The sequence below is a fragment of the Zingiber officinale genome, chromosome 9B, assembly GCF_018446385.1.
Source record: "Zingiber officinale cultivar Zhangliang chromosome 9B, Zo_v1.1, whole genome shotgun sequence".
Classification (NCBI taxonomy): Eukaryota; Viridiplantae; Streptophyta; class Magnoliopsida; order Zingiberales; family Zingiberaceae; genus Zingiber; species Zingiber officinale.
The window spans coordinates 38,771,454-38,794,132 of record NC_056003.1 but is presented as its reverse complement, the minus strand read 5'-3'; the positions used below and the strand labels follow the sequence as shown (position 1 = coordinate 38,794,132).

The 22,679-nt window shown below is 40.4% G+C and overlaps 2 protein-coding genes across 5 annotated transcripts; one reads left to right on the top strand and one right to left on the bottom strand.

Annotated features, from left to right (window-relative positions):
- Nucleotides 1–12,873: 12,873 nt before the first annotated feature.
- Nucleotides 12,874–13,749, top strand: LOC122023448 (calmodulin-1-like). The gene is made up of 4 exons (XM_042581559.1): nt 12,874–13,012; nt 13,094–13,251; nt 13,324–13,404; nt 13,494–13,749. Exons 1-4 carry the CDS (start codon nt 12,940–12,942, stop codon nt 13,626–13,628), a joined length of 447 nt encoding a protein of 148 aa, XP_042437493.1. The 5' UTR covers nt 12,874–12,939; the 3' UTR covers nt 13,629–13,749.
- Nucleotides 13,017–19,042, bottom strand: LOC122023446 (serine/threonine-protein kinase Nek2-like). Of its 4 annotated transcripts, XR_006123142.1 has the most exons (17): nt 18,869–18,985; nt 17,869–18,004; nt 17,709–17,775; nt 17,496–17,561; nt 16,993–17,039; nt 16,874–16,919; nt 16,704–16,784; nt 16,567–16,609; nt 16,435–16,484; nt 16,267–16,348; nt 16,105–16,154; nt 15,880–15,953; nt 15,703–15,754; nt 15,190–15,624; nt 14,236–14,822; nt 13,869–13,921; nt 13,189–13,278 (listed from the first exon to the last, which is right to left on the bottom strand). XR_006123142.1 is itself a non-coding variant. In XM_042581557.1 (16 exons), the coding sequence occupies exons 2-15, from the start codon at nt 17,952–17,954 to the stop codon at nt 14,256–14,258; spliced, it is 1,746 nt and encodes a 581-aa protein (XP_042437491.1). In that variant the 5' UTR covers nt 17,955–18,004; nt 18,869–18,985; the 3' UTR covers nt 13,017–13,921; nt 14,236–14,255. The 4 variants fall into 4 exon arrangements, 3 of the variants coding, with proteins under 3 accessions (XP_042437491.1, XP_042437492.1, XP_042437490.1); XM_042581557.1 differs by having other exon boundaries at nt 13,017–13,921; XM_042581558.1 differs by lacking the exons at nt 13,189–13,278; nt 13,869–13,921 and having other exon boundaries at nt 13,953–14,822; nt 18,912–19,042.
- Between the last annotated feature and the right edge of the window lie 3,637 nt (nt 19,043–22,679).

The window sequence follows — 22,679 nt, the reverse complement described above, 5'->3', positions numbered from 1 at the left end:
CCTACAATTCGTTAGCGCAGCGGAAAAATAAACTAGAAACGAAAGGAAGAATATCAAACCTTAACACAGCGATGTACGAGGTTCGGAGATGATACTCCTACTCCTCGGCGTGTCCGTAAGGTGGACGAGCCCTATCAATCCGTCGGTGGATGAGTCCCCGGAGAACCGGCTAATATCAACTCCTTGTGGGTGGAGAAATCTCGCCACAATCACTTGCAACAGCAAGCTAAGAGTACAAGAGAATACAAGAAGTAAATACAATGAATGTAACAATACAAGCTTGCCTTCTTGTCGTCGACTGAAGTCCTGGAAGCAACAACTTCACGGACGAATGCCAACAAGCAACTCAGCCGAAAGAAGCTCACGCGGGGCTTCGGAAGTGAGCTCAACAAAGCTCAGTCGAAGCTTAAACTTCAGCAGCAGAACAGAAGTTCTAAGGAGGAAAAAGGAAGTGTTTTTTGCACAGAAGATGCCCTCGTCTCCTTATACCTGCGAAGAAGACAGCGAAGAAACTAGCCGTTGCGTCGCAACGGCTATGATCGGTCAGGGAAGAAGCCGATGCTTCTGTTCCGTCCCTGATCGGTCCATGGACCGATCAGGAAACCTCCTGATCGGTCCATGGACCGATCAGGAAACCTCCTGATCGGTCCACAGACCGATCAGGGAACCTTCTGATCCGTCCGTAGACCGATCAAGCTTCTCTTCTCTGCTAGTTTACCACTGATCTCCTTCTGATCGGTCTCCAGACCGATCAGATAACCATCAGTAGCATACTGATCGGTCACCAGACCGATCAGATTAGCCATGTATCATTGGATCGGTCTGCAGCCCGATCCAAACTTCTCGGCCCTAAACATAAGGCTCCCACACCAACATCCGGTCAACCTTGACCTGTTGGTACATCACGCCTAGCATTCGGTCACTCCCTTGACCTGCTAGCACTCCCCGCTAAGTGTCCGGTCAATCCTTTTGACCCACTTAGACTTCTCCACACCAGATGTCCGATCACCCTTGATCCATCTGGATTTTTCCCTTGCCCGGCTTCACTCACCAGGACTTTCCACACTGCCTAACATCCCAGTTAGGACTTTCTCACTGCCTGGCTTCACTCACCAGGACTTTCCAACTGCCTAACATCCCAGTTAGGACTTTCTCATTGCCTAACATCCCAGTTAGGACTTTTCCACTGCCTGGCTTCACTCACCAGCACTTTCCACACTGCCTAACATCCCAATTAGGACTTTCCTACTCCCTGGCTTCACTCACCAGGACTTTCCAACTGCCTAACATCCCAGTTAGGACTTTCCCACTGCCTGGCTTCACTCACCAGGACTTTCCACACTGCCTAACATCCCAGTTAGGACTTTCCCGTGCCAAGTCTCCATACTTGGACTTTTCCAGTGCCAAGTCTCCATACTTGGACTTTTCCCGTGCCAAGTCTCCATACTTGGACTTTTCGCGTGCCAAGCTCCCTGCTTGGACTTTTCCAGTGCCAAGTCTCCATACTTGGACTTTTCTAGTGCCAAGCTCCCTGCTTGGACTTTTCCGTTGCCAAGTCTCCATACTTGGACTTTTTCCCGAATCAGGTCAACCAGGTCAACCTTGACCTACGGTTGCCCCAATAATCTCCCAAACATCTATTCTTGTCCCATATCAAGAATACAACTCTTCCACGAGTGTCAAACATCAACATGCAACTCAACTAGGTCAACCTTGACCTAAGGTTGCACCGACAATCTTCCTAAGTCAAACATCAAAATACAACTCGAGTCAGGTCAACTCGAGTCAGGTCAACCAGGTCAATCTTGACCTAAGGTTGCATCAACAATCTCCCCCTTTTTGATGTTTGACAAAACTCATAATCAAGTTAGGTTAACCCGATAACCTAACTTAGGTTTTCCAATCATCTTCCAATGTCCAATGTTCTTTCCTTGAACATTCTCTGGACATTCTCCCCTTAGGTTAACCCGATAACCTAACTTGGGTTCTCCAATAATTCTCCCCCTTTTTGACACACATCAAAAAGAATTCCAATGTTCTTCCTCGAACATTCCTTGACATTCTTCCCCTAGCTTAGGTTAACCCGATAACCTAACTTGGGTTTCTCCAATAATTCTCCAATGAACACTCTCCCCTTTTTGACATACATCAAAACGAAAAAAAGGAGGGTATCAAGGTCAAGAGTTTCTTCCTAATGAAAGTCTCATACCTTTCATTGAAACTCTTAATTTCCCCCTTGATACTAAACTCAACAATCAACTTAGTGATAATCCCATATCACTAATCCTCAAAAGTCTTAAGGAGTAAAAACTCCCCCTAAAAGTCAACTCCCCCTTGACAATTAGGTAAAACTCCTCCTAAAGATCAACTCCCCCTTGACCATTGCACCAACAATGTCTTTGTGAGTTCCAAACCTTTAGAAATCCAAAAACACCATTTCCATAACTGAAATTTCAGACAACAGCTGAAAAATCAGAAATTCGGCACGCCCTGATCGGTCCCCAGACCGATCAGAAACCCCATGGATCGGTCCCCAGACTGATCAGGCCTTCACCAGATCGCACCAAGCTCTCACCAAGCTCTCTGGTTCTTACTGGATCGGTCTGCAGACCGATCCATGCTTCACTGGATCGGTCCACAGACCGATCAGGACTTACCTGGATCGGTCCCCAGACCGATCCAGACTCTGATAGGCAGATTTCTGAAATTTCCTTCCCGAAATTTAGAAACTCCTAGAAAATTCCAGAAAATTCGAAAAATTATGAAAATTTGAGGATACATTCCTCATAACATATACTATCATGGAAAAATAGTTTTATATGAAAATAACTTCCATTTTTCAATCTTGATACAAAGTTCAAAAACTTTGAAATAGTTCAAGTTTAACTCAACTTTGTATCACAATGTTCAATGATGAATGCTATCACTAGGAAAGCTTCATCAAGGTTTTTCAAATCAATTTTAAAATACTTTTAAAACCATTTGAATTTAGGACCATAATCTTAGGGCTAGATGTACATGACTTGTACACAAGCTTTCCCTATGATCCTTAATTTCTTGAATTAGGGTCATCTAGGTACAAGGACAATGCACCTTGATCCTAACTCATGATCCTAATATCTCACACACATCTAAGGTGTATCAAACCACATTCAAGTCAATTTGATGTGAGATATGGGTTAAGGTCAACTTAGGCTAAGTTCTCATGCATTTTCTAAACACCAATTTGATCTCAATATCAAATTATATGTTTGTCCTTAAATCAATTTCATTGATTATAATGCAAGAGATGATGACATGGCATATAATGATATCATAAGTAAAAATATGTGCCAATGTCATGATGTCATGGCGTAAAGTTTGAAAACTTAAATAAAGCATGACATATAAACTAGCCTAAGCATTATCATGACATTTCAAATGATAATAAACTAAATATGATGTCATGGCATGGCATATGGCAACCAATCATGGCAAGTTAGCACAAATAAAATACCTAAATTCCCTATCTAAGTATCCTTAGCCTTAGCTAACTTAAAATCTAACCCTAGATTGCCCATATATCCCTAAGAGAAAACCAAAATCCCAATTATGGTATTTCTCTAGGTTTTCTTAAATTGTGCCAAATAAGATTAAGATCGATATTTTTCAAATATGGCACAATTTACTTTTCAAGGAGTAAATAATAATTCTTTTTCATTTTCAAAGGTTATCAAAAACCTTGAAAATGCTCCTTGAGTGTCAATTTCCTCAAAGTTGGGTTAACTACCCTTCTAATTGGAGTTGACACTCTCTAACCCATCTATGGGGTAGAGAAGATGCTCCTAGGAACCCAATATCTATGTGAGCTCATTGGGTTCACTAAATATTCACTAGGGATGACTTCCCTAGCAACCCTCCTAATGACCCTCTTAGGCTTTGAAACCTTGGTCATTTGGGACTCATCAAGATCAACTCTAGGGGTGACTCCCCTTGTGACCTTGGTGGTGGTCTTCCTAGCCCTAGGTTTTGTTCCATAATCGAATGGAACACTATGATAAGTGGGCTTGACCACTTGGGACTTAGGTTTGTGACCCAAACCTTTCTTGTCCTTGGACTTGGGTTTTTGACTCTTAAACCCTAGAGATGACTTCTCCATGTTCTTAAGAGTCTTTTCCAAAGTATCAAGTCTTGACTTCAAGACTTGATTCTCCTTCTCTAATACCTCAATTTTTGATTTATCACTCTTCCTTGAGGTATTCTTAGGCATATGTCTAGTTGATTTAGGATTCCTACCTAAGTTATCCTTAGCCTTAGATGGGTTGATCCTAGGGTTAGCCTTTCTAGAATTATCCTTATCTAGACTCACATGTTTAGCTCCTAAGCACAGGTATTGATTCCTAAGGTTATCATGCTTGTTATTATCGACAAGTGCAATAAAATTCCTAGCATGCATTTTATTAGAATTGCAAAAATGAACCTTAGAGGTTACCTTAGGGTTTGCCTTAGCTCCCCCTATCGATGTGCCCGGTCTCTTGCCCTTGTGAGGTTGCCTCCCCCTCGGACAATGGCTCCTATAGTGTCCCCTTTGCTTGCATTGGAAACACACGATGTGCTCCTTTCCCTTGCGTTTCGGGACTCCGGCTTCCTTGACCTTTCGCGCCAGTGGAGTCTTTCTTACCCTCTTCGGACACTTACTCTTGTAATGTCCATGTTCCCTACACTCAAAGCACATAATGTGTAATTTAATTGAACTTAAATTGCTTGAGTTACCTAGGGTTGAGGGTGGATGCAAGCTCTCTTCTTCATCCCTTTCGGAGGTAGAAGCTTCTTCTTCTTGCTCCGAACTTGAAGAAGAACTCTCCTCCTCTTCGTCCTTAGATGTTGAGTAACCCTCAACTTCTAATTCCTCTCCTCCATGATATGAGCTACTTGGCTCACTTAGCTCCTCTTCATGGCTTCTATTTGAGCTTCCCTCATGGAACTTGGCCAAGTTATCCCACAATTCCTTGGCATTGTTGTAACCTATCTTACACAAGATGTTAGTAGGCAATGAAAATTTAATTATTCTCGTTACCTCTTCGTTGATTTCGGATTTGTGAATTTGTTCTCTTGTCCACTCCTTCTTCTCAAGTGGTTTTCCTTCCTTATCCACCGGAGGAATAAAACCTTCTTGTACACAAAACCAATTCATTATGTTAGTCATAAGAAAGTACTTCATCCTTACCTTCCAGTACGCGAAGTCACCGCATTCGTAGAAGGGTGGAATGGTGACATCTTCTCCGAGTAGATCCATCCTCTAGCTCGTGCTCCCCGGGTGTTAATCCGTCGAAGAGCGGCCTCGCTCTGATACCACTTGTTAGGATCTCTTCGTACTCGGCTAGAGAGGGGGGGTGTGAATAGCCGCCCCAAATCACTCGTTTCTTCCTACAATTCATTAGCGCAGCGGAAAAATAAACTAGAAACGAAAGGAAGAATATCAAACCTTAACACAGCGATGTACGAGGTTCGGAGATGATACTCCTACTCCTCGGCGTGTCCGTAAGGTGGACGAGCCCTATCAATCCGTCGGTGGATGAGTCCCCGGAGAACCGGCTAATATCAACTCCTTGTGGGTAGAGAAACCTCGCCACAATCACTTGCAACAGCAAGCTAAGAGTACAAGAGAATACAAGAAGTAAATACAATGAATGTAACAATACAAGCTTGCCTTCTTGTCGTCGACTGAAGTCCTAGAAGCAACAACTTCACGGACGAATGCCAACAAGCAACTCAGCCGAAAGAAGCTCACGCGGGGCTTCGGAAGTGAGCTCAACAAAGCTCAGTCGAAGCTTAAACTTCAGCAGCAGAACAGAAGTTCTAAGGAGGAAAAAGGAAGTGTTTTTTGCACAGAAGATGCCCTCGTCTCCTTATACCTGCGAAGAAGACAGCGAAGAAACTAGCCGTTGCGTCGCAACGGCTAGAACCCTGATCGGTCTGTGGACCGATCAGGCAACATCCTGATCGGTCTGCAGACCGATCAGGGAGGAAGCCTTCGCTTCTGTTCCGTCCCTAATCGGTCCATGGACCGATCAGGAAACCTCCTGATCGGTCCACAGACCGATCAGGGAACCTTCTGATCGGTCCGTAGACCGATCAGGCTTCTCTTCTCTGCTAGTTTACCACTGATCTCCTTCTGATCGGTCTCCAGACCGATCAGATAACCATCAGTAGCATACTGATCGATCACTGATCGGTCACCAGACCGATCAGATTAGCCATGTATCATTGGATCGGTCTGCAGCCCGATCCAAACTTCTCAGCCCTAAACCTAAGGCTCCCACACCAACATCCGGTCAACCTTGACCTGTTGGTACATCACGCCTAGCATTCGGTCACTCCCTTGACCTGCTAGCACTCCCCGCTAAGTGTCCGGTCAATCCTTTTGACCCACTTAGACTTCTCCACACCAGATGTCCGATCACCCTTGATCCATCTGGATTTTTCCCTTGCCCGGCTTCACTCACCAGGACTTTCCACACTGCCTAACATCCCAGTTAGGACTTTCTCACTGCCTGGCTTCACTCACCAGGACTTTCCAACTGCCTAACATCCCAGTTAGGACTTTCCCATTGCCTAACATCCCAGTTAGGACTTTTCCTCGTGCCAAGCTCCCTGCTTGGACTTCTCCGTGCCAAGTCTCCATACTTGGACTTTTCCACTGCCAAGACTTCACTCACTGGGACTTTCAACAGCCTAACATCCCAGTTAGGACTTTCCCACTGCCTGGCTTCACTCACCAGGACTTTCCACACTGCCTAACATCCCAGTTAGGACTTTTCCGTGCCAAGTCTCCATACTTGGACTTTTCCAGTGCCAAGTCTCCATACTTGGACTTTTCCCGTGCCAAGTCTCCATACTTGGACTTTTCGCGTGCCAAGCTCCCTGCTTGGACTTTTCCAGTGCCAAGTCTCCATACTTGGACTTTTCTAGTGCCAAGCTCCCTGCTTGGACTTTTCCGTTGTCAAGTCTCCATACTTGGACTTTTTCCCGAATCAGGTCAACCAGGTCAACCTTGACCTACGGTTGCCCCAATAATCTCCCAAACATCTATTCTTGTCCCATATCAAGAATACAACTCTTCCACGAGTGTCAAACATCAACATGCAACTCAACTAGGTCAACCTTGACCTAAGGTTGCACCGACAATCTTCCTAAGTCAAACATCAAAATACAACTCGAGTCAGGTCAACTCGAGTCAGGTCAACCAGGTCAACATTGACCTAAGGTTGCACCAACAAAAAGGACCTGGAGGTAAGTACCCTAGAAGAACTCTTTTCTACCTTAGAATTACATGAAACCAGATGTGCATGGACAACAAAAGAATCAAGTCAGAATATGGCAGTAAATGCAACTAAGAAGCATGAACCCGAGTCAGACTCAGAAGAAGATCAAGAAGCTTACATGGTAAGGAATTTCAGAAAATTCTTTAGATCTAACAAATTTAAAGAAATGCAGAATAAGAAAAATCCAAGAAATAAAAGAAGGGTTCGATGCTACCTGTGTCAAAAGGAAGGACACTTAAAGGAGGACTACCCAGAACTTAAAAAGGAAAAAAGGCAAGATGCCTAAGCAAAACAAACACAAGACTCTAATTGCTACTTGGGACGATAGCTCATCATCATAGTCAGAAATAAAAGAATATGTCGGAATAGCACTGATGGCGAGCCATGAAGAACAAAGCACTTCAGAAGCCAACATCGATGAAGAGAGGGCAATTTCAGATGAATGCAGCGAAGCAGGGGGAGAGTCAGGCTTCAAGTCTGATATGGTAAGTGAGGTATGTCTCTTACCTCCTGATCAACTTTATTTTGGTATTAAGTCTATGGCAAAATCTATGTACAAGTTAAAATGTAAAAATGATAAATTTAAAAAATGAAAACATAGAAATAATTTTTTTTTTAGCAAAATCATATCTAATAGAAGATTTTGAAAAAGTTAAACTTGAAAATGCTAAATTAAAAGAAGAAATAGATAATTTAAAATTTTATGTATGTTCAAATGTTTCTATCTTAAACTTTAGAAACTATAGAAGGTTAAACAGGTACTGTATATTTCACAAAGGTCATATTAGAAAAATAATAAAATCTCATATCCTTAGAAAATACTTGATTAACCCTATAGGAAGGAACCTATATTGGGTTCCAAAAACTTGTTTAAATTAAAAATGAAATTAGGCATAGGGCTTTCAGATAAAAGATTAAATATTTAAATTCATTAAAAGACTTTGTCTAGAAGTGATTGATGATCCAATAATCAAGAAGGCCTAGTGCCTCGCCACAGGCTGGAAACCAATTTTTGAATTGAATATTTAATTGACAAACTGATAAACATAAAATAGTTAATTAAATTGAATGCTTTTAATATTTGTCAATGATTTAACATTTGTTTGTTAAAATTTTTTTTTGCAAACTTCACATAAAAATGTTATCTTTAACTTAGAAAAAAAAAATTCTACTTCAAATTTTCTTACTTAGATTTTTTTTTTAAAAAAAAATAAGTGATGAAATATAACAAAAATACAAACTTGAGAAAAAAATTTCTGCTTAAAATTTTCTTACTTAGAATTTTTTTTTGAAACACTTAAAACTTTCTAATTTATTGTAATTTTTTTTAAAATTAAAATTAACCTTAGATTTTTAAGAACCCCATTTTTTTATGTGATCAAAGAGGGAGAATGATGTTAAGTCTAAGGGGAGGTATAATCTAAATTTTTTCATTGAAAAATCTTTTTGCACTTATTTACAAAATTATTTATTTTTACATTATATTTGTTGACCCTATCTTAACTTGGGTTGCTCATATCAAAAAGGGAGAGGTTATTGGAACCCTAAGATTGTTTTGATGTAATCAAACAAGTTAAGTTAGATCATGTTTGGTTTAACCCTTGTGTCTAAGTATGCAGGAGCTTAGGAGCACAAGAAGTCGAGCGGAAGACACGGCTAGCGAGAAAGACGGCATGAGAGAGAGCCGACAAGCTCGGTGTGTCCGAGGGACGAGGTGCTGCGGAAGAATACATCGGTGGACGAGAAGAACGTACGCGACATTCGAGGGACGAGAAGCCAAGGAGGAAGGCTACTCGAGGAGGAGGTCGGAAGTTGGGTTCGGGTGAGCCCTATTCCGGATGGTTGAAATCACCCAAGTTAGTGGAGCCGGAGCGGAAGACCTGGACCGAGACAAGTAGAATCGGAGCAGAGGACCCATACCATAAAAAGTCAATTGTGTTGACTTATGTGGTTCGGGTGCCCGGAGCCTATTGAGTCCGGGCGCCCGGAACCTAAATATTATCAAAAGTGACGTGGTCGTTGACCGACGCGTCGAGAATAGAATTCTATCCCACTCCAGGTGCTCGGAACCCTTCCAAGCGCCGGGAATAGTGCTATAAATATAGCTATGATTTCAGCAGTTCATTGAATCACTTGTAATTCATTTCTTTCTATTCTACTTTTAGTTGTGTGTTGTTAACGTTGTAAGAGGCTACTCCGCCCGAAGGAGATCGACATAAAAGTGCGCTTAATTTTTCTTGGATTAGCAATCTCCTGATTGTAAACCAAGTAAGTCTCCTTGTGTTTCTGTCTTTGTAATTAGTCTCGTAGTTTTTTTATTACAAGTGTTCTTAATCAAACTATAAGTCGAGAAAGGGTTGAATTTATTTTTGCAGGGCAATTCACCCCTCCCCTCTTGCCAGCCACCAAGGGACCAACATATGGTAAGTGCGAATCAGATAAGATCAGATCAAGTAGCAAAAGGAAATTTAGATGTTCAGCCGACCGATAAAGGTTTATTTCGCAAAAAATATGATCTAGGCGGATTGTGAACTTGGATGTGAAGCCAAGAAGATTCTAGAGATTGATCAACTAAAAAAGGTGTTGGATATATGTGAATGGAGAAGAGGTGGGAGAGACATGAAGCTCTATTGTGATGGGACTTTAGTCCTACATTGGGAGTTTCAAGGCATATTAGTTGATTTATATTGATTCACATGCATTGATGATGTGAACAAATGCATGGGGAGATTCTCTCTCTCACGTGAGGGTACGTAGGGGGTGCAAATCTAGGGTCCGGATTGTACTAAACCAAGTTGACTCGTGTGCGAGTACGACCTGAGCGCGCCGAATGCCAAACCAGTCGGGGCAAAAATTTACCTAAGTAGAACAACTAACATTTTACCACATAACCTCTTTGATGCTTATTAAGGGTGTAATGAATGTATTAAATTAAAGATTAATGTAGTCGAGTGAAACGTTGGCGTTTCACAGCTAGCGAATAATAATCATTAAATGATCATTAACAATGTCCTTTAGTCTTGAGCTCCTATATATGGAGGTTGTGACTATAGGTAAAAGGTTAATTACAGGCTTACACACTTAAAAAGTTGAAGCTCTCCACCTATATTTCCCTTTTCTTCTGTCGTGCATCTCTTGCTCGGCGGAGTGCTCGTGATAGCAGTTAAGTACCTCTCAGTTCACCGTGACCATCAATGCTTGGTGGGATCATAGTTCATTATTGTATCCTGGGAAACAGAAGACCTGAGAAAGCCTCGAAGCATAGCCGGAGGTCGGGGTGAATCTGTTTCAAGAAAATTGTATATTGCAAGCCTCGGCTCAGACGTCTGGCTGCTCGCATCGCTCTCTCGGTCGCAGCGCCCTCTAGGCCTTGTCGCTCGCCCAGTCTCATCGCCCATCGAGCCTCATCGCCCGCTCGATTGCACGCCCGTCCGGTTGTAGCTCGGCCGGTTTACTCGCCCAGCCGCTCGCTTGGACCGCTCGGCCTCTCTGCCTTTAGGTCACCCTGCCTTCTACTGTAATGCTAATTGCCCGCTCAACCTGTCTATCCGGTCAGCCAATCTACTATTTGCCCACCCGGCCTTTCAATCCTCTCTGTCGAATCCTCTACTCGGCGAAATTCCACTTGGCTTCGTCGTCCGCTCGGTCGAATCCTTCACTCGATGAAATTCCGCTCGGCTTCGTCGTCCGCTTGGCTGAATCCTTCACTCAACGAAATTCACTCGGCCTCTACGTTCGTTCGATCTCACGCCTGTCCAACCTCAGCTTGCTCGGTCAGTTTGTTCGGCCGCTCATTTACTCACTTGGCAATTTGGTCACTTGATCTGCGACTCACTCGTCCGATCACTCACTCGCCCGGCAACATAGCCCGTTCGGCCGCTCCGCTCGATGAAATTTCGCTCGGCCTCTCACTCGGTTCGCTCGACAGTACGCACACCCCGACCGGTCACTCGCTCGGCTACTCTATTCGGTCGGCCTAACTGCCCACTCCCCTATCTAACCAGCCTCTGAGCTTGCTCAGTTGCTCAGCCCGGTCGGGCGCTCAGCTCGATCGGCTACTGTACAGTCTAGGTTCGGCACTTGGTAGAAACTAGCCCCTACTGGCAGCCTGAGATTATCAACTCAAGTCATCACGACAGATAAGTTGAATTTAATTTTGTATAATTTAAATTTGATAAAGTCTCAAATATCTCCGACAGATTGATTGTCCAACAATAAGTTCGGTTGACTAGATGAAAGATTTAGAAAAAACGTCTTGAGATCTGAGGTTGTCATGTTAATTCAATTCAATTCTCTAACCAATCTCTCTCTGCTACTCTACTCTATCCATGCAAGTGTTGCTACTCCAAAGCTCTCCGACAACCTACACTCAATTTTATTAAGTCATTGTTGGTAATCTTTTTATTTATTTGTTTTCAAATTAAAGAGATAGTAGTAGTGCGGTATTAATCTCTTTATCTTTTGTAAGAGTCTTCCTCCTCCGAAAATTTTCGGAGAGGAGAACTTTAGTGGATTGTCCAGTCAAAATGATCCAAGAGATCGTGGGCCTTGGACTAGTAATCACTAGATTACAAACCAAATAACTAACTGATAGTGGCGTAGCCTGGATTTTTTATCAGCAGGGGCAATTTTTAAAAATTAATGTAGATGAATTTTCATTATTCGAAAGTCTAAATTTCAAATTTAAATAATTGAAAATGAACTTAAATTTAAAATTTTTTATTTTAGCCCTTGCTTCTATTTGAAATAATGATCCTTCATTTATATTATAATCGAGAATATTCTTTATTAATCAAGGATCAATACTTATTAAGACGACCTTAAGAAGTGACAGAGGAGACAGAGGAAAAGGAGATAGAGGAGGTGATGCCCTCTTTAAAATAGATTCATCTAGCATATGTAATTACGTCCCTGTCAACTAATTTCTTTGTGGCTGCACATATGTATTTCAAAATAAAAAAATATTTTTAAACGAGCGATATTCATCTCTCTGACCTTATACTATAGTGCTGCATTTTAAATCCTAAAATTAGCGCTACTATGATGCTAATTCTTTAACACCATATTAATGTTTTGTTTTGTTTTTTTTTTGTTTTTTTTTGTTTTTTCTTTAAGGTAACACCGCAATGATATTATTCTTTGAATGTAAGACCGTAGTAATTAGCAGGAGGAAAAAAAATCTGAAACAAGTACATCATTGGAGAAATTTAAAAGTTATATACGTCAATTAACTATACCCGTTCTTTAGTCTAACATCGAAATTATTTATTTTTTTTGGATGAAAATAAAATAGGGTAATTTTTTCCCAAAAATGAACTTTTATTTTTTTTCAATATATAAAAAATAATAATAAATAACAGGGTCATGTAGATTGGGTAGGGCTCTTCTTGGTCCCCTTCCCTGCTCTGCTTGTCCTCTCTGTCTCCAACCTCCAGCTGTTCCCAGTTGGACGTGAACGAGGAAAATCCCTAAACAATGGCGAACTTGTCCCCAACTCACAGCAACCAACAAATCGATCGATCGAGCCAGCATTGCATCGCTTCCACCTCCCTCTGCCTCTCTTGCTCCAGTCCTCCGCCTATAAAGTGCCGCCCGATGTGCCCACGACTCTCCTCATCCCTTCGCTGCTGCATTGATGGATCTTCTCTCGGAGGAGCAAGTCACCGAGTTCCACGAGGCTTTCTGCCTCTTCGACAAGGACGGAGATGGTCTGCTTCTCCTTTCTTCTTCTTCTTTCAAGTTTCGCGCTTTGTGCTTTCTTATGTGAAGCGAGGACAGACTCTGCTCAGGCTGCATAACGCCGGAGGAGCTCGGCACCGTGATCAAGTCACTGGGGCAGAACCCGAGCGAGGAGGAGCTGCAGGAGATGGTTCAGGAAGTTGATGCGGACGGAAACGGGAGCATTGAGTTTGGGGAGTTCCTGAACCTGATGTCCAGAAAAGTGAAGGTAGAATGCCCTCTTGCATGGTTTTTGCTGTGCAGCAGGAGAAAAAATTGAAGCTTTTTTGGTTTGTTGCAGGAGACCAATGTGGAGGAAGAGCTGAAGGAGGCCTTCAAGGTGTTCGACAAGGATCAGAATGGGTTCATCTCGGCCACTGAGGTGAGTTTGCTTCAGTGTGAAATTTTAGTTTTTGAGAAGAACATGATCAGAAAAATGATGTGTTTGACTTGCATCTGGTGGTGGTGCAGTTGAGGAATGTGATGATCAACCTGGGGGAGAAGTTGACTGATGAGGAGGTGGAGAAGATGATCAAGGAGGCAGACTTGGATGGAGATGGACAAGTCAATTATGAAGAATTTGTGAGAATGATGATGACTGTTTGATTTGTTCTTTGTTCCAAGAACAAAACAAAACAAAACAAAAAATGTTTCTTTGTTTTCTTTTTTGGTCCAACTAGTAAAATGTCATGCTTAAGATTTAATTGTTAGTATCTTGTTGAGTTCATCATTTTCTAAATTAACTTAATGATATAGAGCATGCTATTATCAACTGATGTAGTTAGAAATGAATGTGATCATCATCACAATTTGGATTCTGAATAGGTTTTGGTGATCATATCTTACCTCATATGATTGATATTGTCGAGCATGAACGGTAACTCCAAGATTAGAATACTCTGCAAGGCAGCAACAAACGATACATATTAGTTCACACTTAAAGCTATGCATTGATTATACCACAAATCGAACTGTACATATCGATAAATTAAGAAGAGTTACTTGAGAATACAGATGAGAAGCTATACATATTGAGCAAAGCTACAAGGAAACAGCAACATACATATGGAAGCTAATCTCATGATATGTTGGCACACTACTCACCTATTGTATGTTACAGTTTTTGTTGTTTTCCAAAAGTTCTAGGAAACCGAGCAAACATACTTATGCTAAGGAAACAGAACACACTTTGATTTTCAGAAGGGTAAACAACCTAGAGCAGAATCAAGACAATCAATAAACAGTTGTTTCTTTGAAACTCTTTGTTAGCCATATAGCTGTCTCTCTTGGGGACACCTTCTCAGGGCCAAATGGTTTCAGCAGAACTCCCAACTCTTCAAATCTCTCCTGTTCCAGCAATTGTGCACTGAACTCAAGCACTCCCTCCAAAGCCTCTGCCCGTTGTTGATACGAAGAAGTGTCGAACCTCTGTTGCCTTGATTCAGATGGCACTTGACTTGAAATTGAATCTGTCGGATTTCTATCTGAAGAATCACTCCTATTTTCCACTTTAGCTTTAATGATATGGATAGTGCATTTATCCTTGGTGATAGAACAGTCTCCATGATGTGGAATGACAGATGAAGATCCTCTAACTGAAGTGTGCTTTTGGATTGCAAAATGTGGGGTTTCAGGTATGGCTATTGGAAATTCAGCTATTCTGTCTATTCGAGGGGAATTTACCGAAATATTAGGGGATTCCACAGGGTTGATAATGGTGACTTTTCTTTCACAGGGGTTCTCAAACTTTGGAAAAGAAGATACTCTTCCATCCCTCTCTGCTCGCATTGTCGACAGAAGCTGCAAAGGGATCACAGCAATGTCATGTAATCATTTAGATTATTGCCTTACAATTGTCAAAAACTATGACTGACCGCAATTAGGAAAAGAAACAGATTAACCAACAAACTTGAAAGATACATTCTCAAATTGAATTGAAAGGCCAACCTGAGTGTTATTATAGTCATTTATTTAAACCACACCAAAGAAGTGAAAAGAATTTTGAGTTCTTAGCAGCGAAGATGTGCGGTTTGAAATTTGCTTACATTAAGAAAGTCATTCAGTAATATTTGTGCAAGTGAACTGTTATCTCAAGTCTGCGTCTAACTTGCAAAGCAGCTTAGATTTATTTGATGACAATGAACATTTGAATAGTAATTTAGCATACCAGTTTGCCATCCCGTTCAGTATGCGACGATTTTAATGACTCCACAATTTTCCTTGGAGTAGTTGAGAAGTGAGCATATCTGCAGGTCTTTGCAATAGCAGAGTGATTCTCACAGGTAGCTTTACCCACACCTATTTCTCCAGTTTGAGGTTGTGTTATTCGATAATTTGGAAAGCTTTTATTGGACATGGTATAACTATCAGAGTATTGCTGGGTGGTTGCGGACGTATTAGGATTCCTTTTCTCGTAGCCGAATGATTTCCTTGCCTCCATGCCCTTACATGGGGAGTCATCTTTGGCATCTGGAAGCACAATTTTGTTCGAATGATTGTTTATCTCTTGCAGGATAGGAAAAGTATTCCGCATAGGAAAGGAATTTCGATTGACTCCAACAACATATGGCTGCAGGTGAGGGTGTTTGAGCAGTTCAGCAGCCTGCCAACACGAAAAATTAGAATAGAGCCAGGATAGCAAAAAGTTTTAACTTGTCAATAAGATTGTTTGAATACATACACTCGGTCTATGCTCCGGGTTCTTCCTCAGCATACTTTTTACGAGCCCGCGACTGCGAATGATAATCAATAATTTGTTTATTAAAACAAAACGTTTTCATATGTCTATGTAGAAGAATTCTAGTGATCAGGCTTGAGAGATTATTCAAATATTCAAGAAACAAGGAAGAAAGCTTACAATGCACCAGAATAAGTAGTCGGTAGAGGAGTCAATATGGATTTGTTAATTTTGTTTATTAGAGCTTGCATATCCTGCAAAAGACCAAATACATGCCATTTTTTTTTTAAATTAAAGTGAAAAAATGTTGAAAATAAAGTTCGATAGCAAATTTTTCCAGTTATAAACATGAAACACAGCTATCTGCAGATTTGTTAGCTAAGCATAAATTTTAATAGAACTCACCAAGGCCTTGAATGCCGGCTTCAAGGCAGTCATCTCATAGATACAACAACCTGAGCAACAAAGATGCCGCAAGTCATTTAAATGTTTACGAAATGTGAATAGCTGATTGCCATTTAGATTTTAAAGTAGAACGATATCTTGCACAATGAAAAATGATTTTACCGAGAGACCAGATATCAGACTTAGAACCATAAGGTATATCAGAAAGAAGCTCAGGGCACATGTAACTTGGAGTCCCAACAAGCTACATCAACAGCCAATTGTTTTCAGAGAAAGCCAAAAAAGATTGATCACGAAGAAACAAAAATATCAGCTGGATCCTAAACTCACAGAGCAGGCTAGATCATCTGAGGTCAAAACTTTAGCAAGACCAAAGTCACCTGCAAGGTATCAGAATTTGAGATATTTACTAAAGATGTCGTCAAAATTAATAAATTGTTTTAGTACGAACATATGACTTACCGAGGCGAATGTTTTTCTCTTTTGTAAGAAATATATTTGAACACTGAGAAGTGAGAAAGTGAGAACAATCAATGGCCTGAAACATTAATAATAGGTCTCTAAGAGGTTGTTTCTATGATCAAAGGATTTCTTCTCACCTTAACATCACGATGCAGAATATGTTTTGTATGCAAGTAATTGAGAGCCATTAGTAACTGAACAAGCCATTTACAAAGTTTCTGTTTGAATATAAATAAAATAAATTCAGGATCCAAGATACAAGACATTCTACTAAACTAAGAAATAGTTTTCAAAGAAAACAAACAACCTCCTCTGAGAAAAGAGCTCCATTGGCCTTTTTTATAGCTTCAGCCCTGCAGTAAGTAGAAGAAGATTGATTTTGAAAAATAAAAATTAAATTTGTACCATGGCGAATGCACAACATACATATCTCCCCCTTCACAGTAGCTGACCACGATACACACATAGCAACCCTGCAATATTTTCAAGAATATGATCATCAATCTCATGGAAACAAAGGATCGATATGTTAGAAATGCTATCACTTTTAAGCATACAAGCACATATATATTATTCTACTGTCAACTAATATCTAGGACTGAAATCATAGGAGTATATTGTGCCACAAAGATGTATGGATGATGACTTAATGACAACTGTTATATGTCTTAATTATTGTACCGTTCCATGATTCATGATTGTAACACTCAAAAAGAAACATATGCATAGTTGATGGTAATAGTCAGTTGATGGTAATTACACAATTGAAATGAAAGGATACAACCGGAAAGCTCCATCTAAAATGAACATGGATAGGATATTTTTAATATTTCTGCAAGAAACCTAGTGCATATCAACTAGTATTAACTGATATCTTTTATCTAAAAAAATTGTATAAACTGATATCACATACAGAAAACTTTTCTGACCTTCTCAACCCAGGATTCTTTGTGTTCTACTATGAATGGATTGTTGACCTTGGAAATCAGCTCCATCTGAAGTAGTAATTTGGAAACCAAATTAGCTAGAAAAAGAAAACAAATACTAATGTAGCAATAGTGTGACAGATGAAGCATTATGGAAATTGATTGGTAGATCAATTGAGTAGAAAATAGAGCATTTGAGTGAACTATTCACCACACCTCTTGGTAGGCAGACTTGCGGCACCTGTCAGTCTGTTTTGCAAGACGAATTTTTTTCAAAACATACCTACAATAACATTGCAGAAGGGACTTTTAGCATGGTTCAAATAAAAACGAGTCGGAGAGAAAACAGAAGCATATGATTTGCTTCTTTGCTTACTTCTTCTTCTCAATTTTATGTCTCACTAGAAAGGCTGACCCGAACATTCCCTTACCAATCTGCTCTAAGATCTCATACTGATCCATGCTTTTATGATCAGTGCTTGCTGAATTGAACTTGAAGTTAAAATCCCTCTCTGAAATGAAGTTGAATATTCATAGATCTGTCTCCAGTGACGTTTCATTAAACTAAACATACAAGTTATCTACCCAAAGGAACACAAATGCAGGAATATAAAAGATATAGAACAATGATAAACATAATGTCATGTGAAATAAAAGATATTATTAAATGTTATATTTAACTGGAGGATTTGTGCATAGATCTCCTGCTCTGGCACCATGTTACATATGATCAATTGCCAGTATACTCTAAAAGTTTAAGATGTTAAAAAAGAATTAACCTATACATTTATCTAGAAAGTCCATAAATTGAGGCTTTCCATCCTTAATCGCGTGCATAGTGTGTTCATACCACTTATTTTCACCGTTCTTTCTCTTGCCCTGTTAAATGTGCCTCCATTTCAGTAATTCGACGAAAATTTTAAACAATTTCTTCTTAAAATCTAGTTGCATTTTTTTAAACTAGAATTGAACATTTTGATGCATTTTGATAGGAAGAAGAACAAATACTGGTTATTGCTTAATAAGATCCATTGCTATGAACACAATGCGGCCTCAGATTCAGGTCCGAACTCACAATTGCTTCTAAAAGGTAAAACTTTTAGGCTGAAAACCAGGAAACATCGGCAATTTTAGTGAATACAGACACATCTTAGCAGCCCTAAACATATTGCCAGAAGAAAAGCACAGAACCATCTAAATGAACACAATGCTACCGGAGATGAAGCTACAAGCTTCAGATGCACACACAAAAAGGGTTCTTGTTAGTAAAAAAACCAGAAATTTCTGAAACACTATAGAATCCCGGACAGATTTTAGCAGCTCAAAAGGGGAAACTAAACCCAAAAAAAAAAAAAGGATTGGGTTGAACGGAGTACCGATGCACGTCGGGGAAAGAGAGTAGGACAGGATCGAACTCACCCAAGAAGCCGCATTTATAGGGTTCTTGCTCGTGGGCAATCCAAGTGAGCGATTTGGAGAGAAGAGGAGGGAAAGCGAGCTGACCTTCGCAGATGCTTCCTGAAACCCGTCGCTGTCGCCCATTAAAACAGAAGAAGGGTTCTGGCGGCAACGTGGTTAAAATAAATTAAACAATAGGGTCCTTTATGCTATTTCTCTCTTTTATTTTTATTTGTATATTTCAATCGTAACAAAAGCGATAAGATTAAACCTCATAACGAATTCCTCTCGATGATGCTTTAGACTTTTATAATAAAAATAATAATAAACTTATTTAGACAAAAATTTTAAAATGTCTCTTTGTGTTTAACATTATTAAAAAAAGTATTTCATATTTTTAAAATATCAAAAGGACAATCTATTTTAATTTTGTTCAAACTTATTATAATATGAGACAATTTTGATAAAATTATTCCAAATTAATTTTAATTAAAACTGTTTTAATATTTAAAATTATTTTATCTTAGTTTTTAACTATAATAGGATTAAAATAAAGGCATTTTGATAATAAAAAAATAGGACATGATACTTTTAAATACGAAAGGCTCTTCTAGTGGTGTTATTTTAATTTTTACTGAGATTATTAAAAGTCCGTGCTAGCAAACTCAATTTCTATACTTTATTTTCGATTTTTTTTACCTAAAAAAATTTGAAAATAATTAGGTAAATTAGTGTGCATTAGGGAGTTGAAGTAAAAAAAAAAGTTTACATGTAGAGAGTGGAAATATTTTTTTTTTATGAAAGGACTACGAAGAAAGTTGAGTTTGTTATTAGGGATTTTAGGACAATTTACTATTATTTTGATATTATTAAGAGTTTATATATATATATATATATATATATATATATATATATATATATATATATATCAGTAGTGTCGTCCACAACTGAGAGGCTGAGACGCTCGGATCACTTCCGAAAGCCTATATATATATAGCAGAGAGAGAGAGAGATTTGATATGTTGTGTGACTCTCATTGCACGATTTTACTATAGTAATTTTTTTTTAATTATTTTTTTTCTACTCTGGCAGTGATGAAAGTTAAATTTGTATTATAACAACTACGGAATCATATACATGATCGTTATTTGTTTAATCATGTTGTAGCAGCTACGAGTCCGTAATTATTACGAAAGTTAAATCTGTATTATAACAACTACGGAATCATATACATGATCGTTATTTGTTTAATCATGTTGTAACAGCTACGAGTCCGTAATTATTACAACATAGACTTAGCATTGTAGTAGCTACGAACTCGTAGCTACTACAACGTGATTAAACAAATTATAATCACATTGTAGTAGCTACAGTTTTATAATTAGTACAACACAGACTTAACGTTGTAGCAGCTATGGACTCGTAGCTGCTACAATGTGATTAAAGAAATCATGACCACGTTGTAGCATCTACGGTTCTGTAGCTGTTATAATGCAGACTTAGCGTTGTAGCAGTTACAAACTCATAGCTGTAAGTACCCCAGATTGATTTTAATATAATCAACCGAGTTAAGTTAGCTCCTATGTCTTTTGATGCATTATGTCTAAGTGTGCAGGAATATAGGAACACAAGAAGTCAATCGGAAAATGTGGCTAGCGAGAAGGATACCACGAAAAATGAGTCAACGGGCTCGATGCATTCAAGGGACAAATAACTGTTGGATCACAGCGGCCGGCTAGAAGGGGGGTTAAATAGCTTGTAAACAAAACAGAAAAATCTTTCTCAATCTTTCAACAGAACATTTGCATAAATTAGAAAGCAATAAATTAAAACTGAAAAGACGAGGCACACAGAGATTTACTTGGTTACAATCGGGGAGGTTGTTAATCCAAGGAAAATATCGCACTAGAATATCTCTTTCAGGCGGAGAAGCCTCTTACAACAATGAGAGCGAAAAAAGGAAGAAGCTAAATTCTAAAAGAAGCACACAAGTGTTGAAAATGAATTGCTTGAGTTGTTGAAAAAGCTTCTGGACCAAGGTTGTATTTATAGCCTTGGTCGGGGCGCCCCGAAGGGGTTTCGGGCGCTGTGGGAGGATAAAACTTTATCCCCCAACGTTCAGATCGCGATTGATGCGATCTGATCAAAAAGTCAACTCCGAGCGCCTAGAAGGGTTCCGGGCGCCCCAGACAGTTCTAGGCGCCCCCGCTAGGAAAGTCACCCCTGTTGACTTTTTCATCCGGGGTCTTCTGCTCCGGCTCCGTTCGCCTCAAACCGAGTCTTCCGCTCGCTTGGGTGATCTCTGCCATCCGGAATAGGGTGTTAGGACCAAAAGTAGCTAGAGGGGGGGTGAATAGCTCGTCGCGTGCCCGGTGTTCGGCGTTGCTTGTTTCTTCGAAGATATGCAGCGGAAAATACAGAAACAAATCACACAACGCTAACACGGTTGGTTTACTTGGTATCCACCTCACAAGAGGTGACTAGTCCAAGGATCCACACCAACACACACACCCTCCACTAATGAAACTCTCCTTTATGGTAACTACCAAGGGCGGAGAAGCCCTACAAGACTCAATACAAGAAGAAGAAAGGGTAGTAAAGAAATACAAGCTTACAATGAGTGTACAAACCCTAACCCTAGTTTCTTCTTCTTGCTTTGATCCGCCTCTTGACTTGGAAGAGCCTCCAAGAACCTTCAAGAACTGGCGATCTCGAGCTTGAGAAGAGCTGTGGAGGAGCTGGTGAAGATTTGAAATGAATCGGTGAAGAAGTGCCGAAGACAACGCTCGCCTGCGGCTCAAATACGACTCAACGGTCGGATCCCGATCGATTCGATTTTTCCCAATCGATCGGGGAGGCTTTGGATTGATCCACGGATCGATCCAGAGCGCCTCTGTGCTCTGGAAAAATGCTTGGATCGATCCACGGATCGATCCAGCGCTTATCGCGCGAAGCAGCAACGTCCCAATCGATCCACTGATCGATTGAGACCTCTGGATCGATCCACTGATCGATCCAGAGGCTTTCTGTTCGCTGGGAAAGGTCTGGATCGATCCACTAATCGATCCAGAGCCTGGATCGATCCACTGATCGATCCAGAGCCTGGATCGATCCACTGATCGATCCAGCACTTGGTTTTTACCCAAAACCAAGTCTCAAACCTCCCAAACCAACATCCGGTCAACCTTAACCTGTTGGTACGTCATGCCTAGCATCTAGTCACTCCCTTGACCTGCTAGGACTCCCTCACCAAGTGTCCGGTCAATCCCTTTGACCCACTTGGACTTTTCTTTCATGCCAAGTATCCGATCACTCTCTTGACCTACTTGAACTTTCACCTAGCTTCACTCACTAGGGTTTTCAATCTGCCTAGCTTCACTCACTAGGTCTTTCACCTGGCTTCACTCACCAGGATTTTCCTTCCGCCTGGCTTCACTCACCAGGACTTCCATACTGCCTAGCTTCACTCACTAGGACTTTCACCTGATTTCACTCACCAGGATTTCCATCTGCCTAGCTTCACTCACTAGGACTTTCACCTGGCTTCACTCACCAGGGTTTCCTTCCAGTCAGGTATTCCTACTTGACTCTTCTTCATTCACACTGATTAGTCCCTGATCAGAATCTCCCCATATGAACAACTGCACCTGCATTGTCCATGTGTCTACATGTATTGTCAAACATCGAAACTATGACCAAGACTCAAGCTTGGTCAAACTAACCAATCAACCTTGACCTAAGGGATATTGCACCAACAATCTCCCCTAATTTTACCTTTAATATTGCACC

Coding starts and splice junctions, on each gene's coding strand:
- LOC122023448 (XM_042581559.1), top strand. CDS start 12,940: ATGGATCTTCTCTCGGAGGAGCAAGTCACCGAGTTCCACGAGGCTTTC. Junction 13,252..13,323: donor TGATGTCCAGAAAAGTGAAG/GTAGAATGCCCT, acceptor GGTTTGTTGCAG/GAGACCAATGTGGAGGAAGA. Junction 13,405..13,493: donor GGTTCATCTCGGCCACTGAG/GTGAGTTTGCTT, acceptor GTGGTGGTGCAG/TTGAGGAATGTGATGATCAA.
- LOC122023446 (XM_042581558.1), bottom strand. CDS start 17,954: ATGGATCAGTATGAGATCTTAGAGCAGATTGGTAAGGGAATGTTCGGG. Junction 16,785..16,873: donor GAGCTCTTTTCTCAGAGGAG/GTTGTTTGTTTT, acceptor ATATTCAAACAG/AAACTTTGTAAATGGCTTGT. Junction 16,155..16,266: donor GTCTGATATCTGGTCTCTCG/GTAAAATCATTT, acceptor TTTGTTGCTCAG/GTTGTTGTATCTATGAGATG.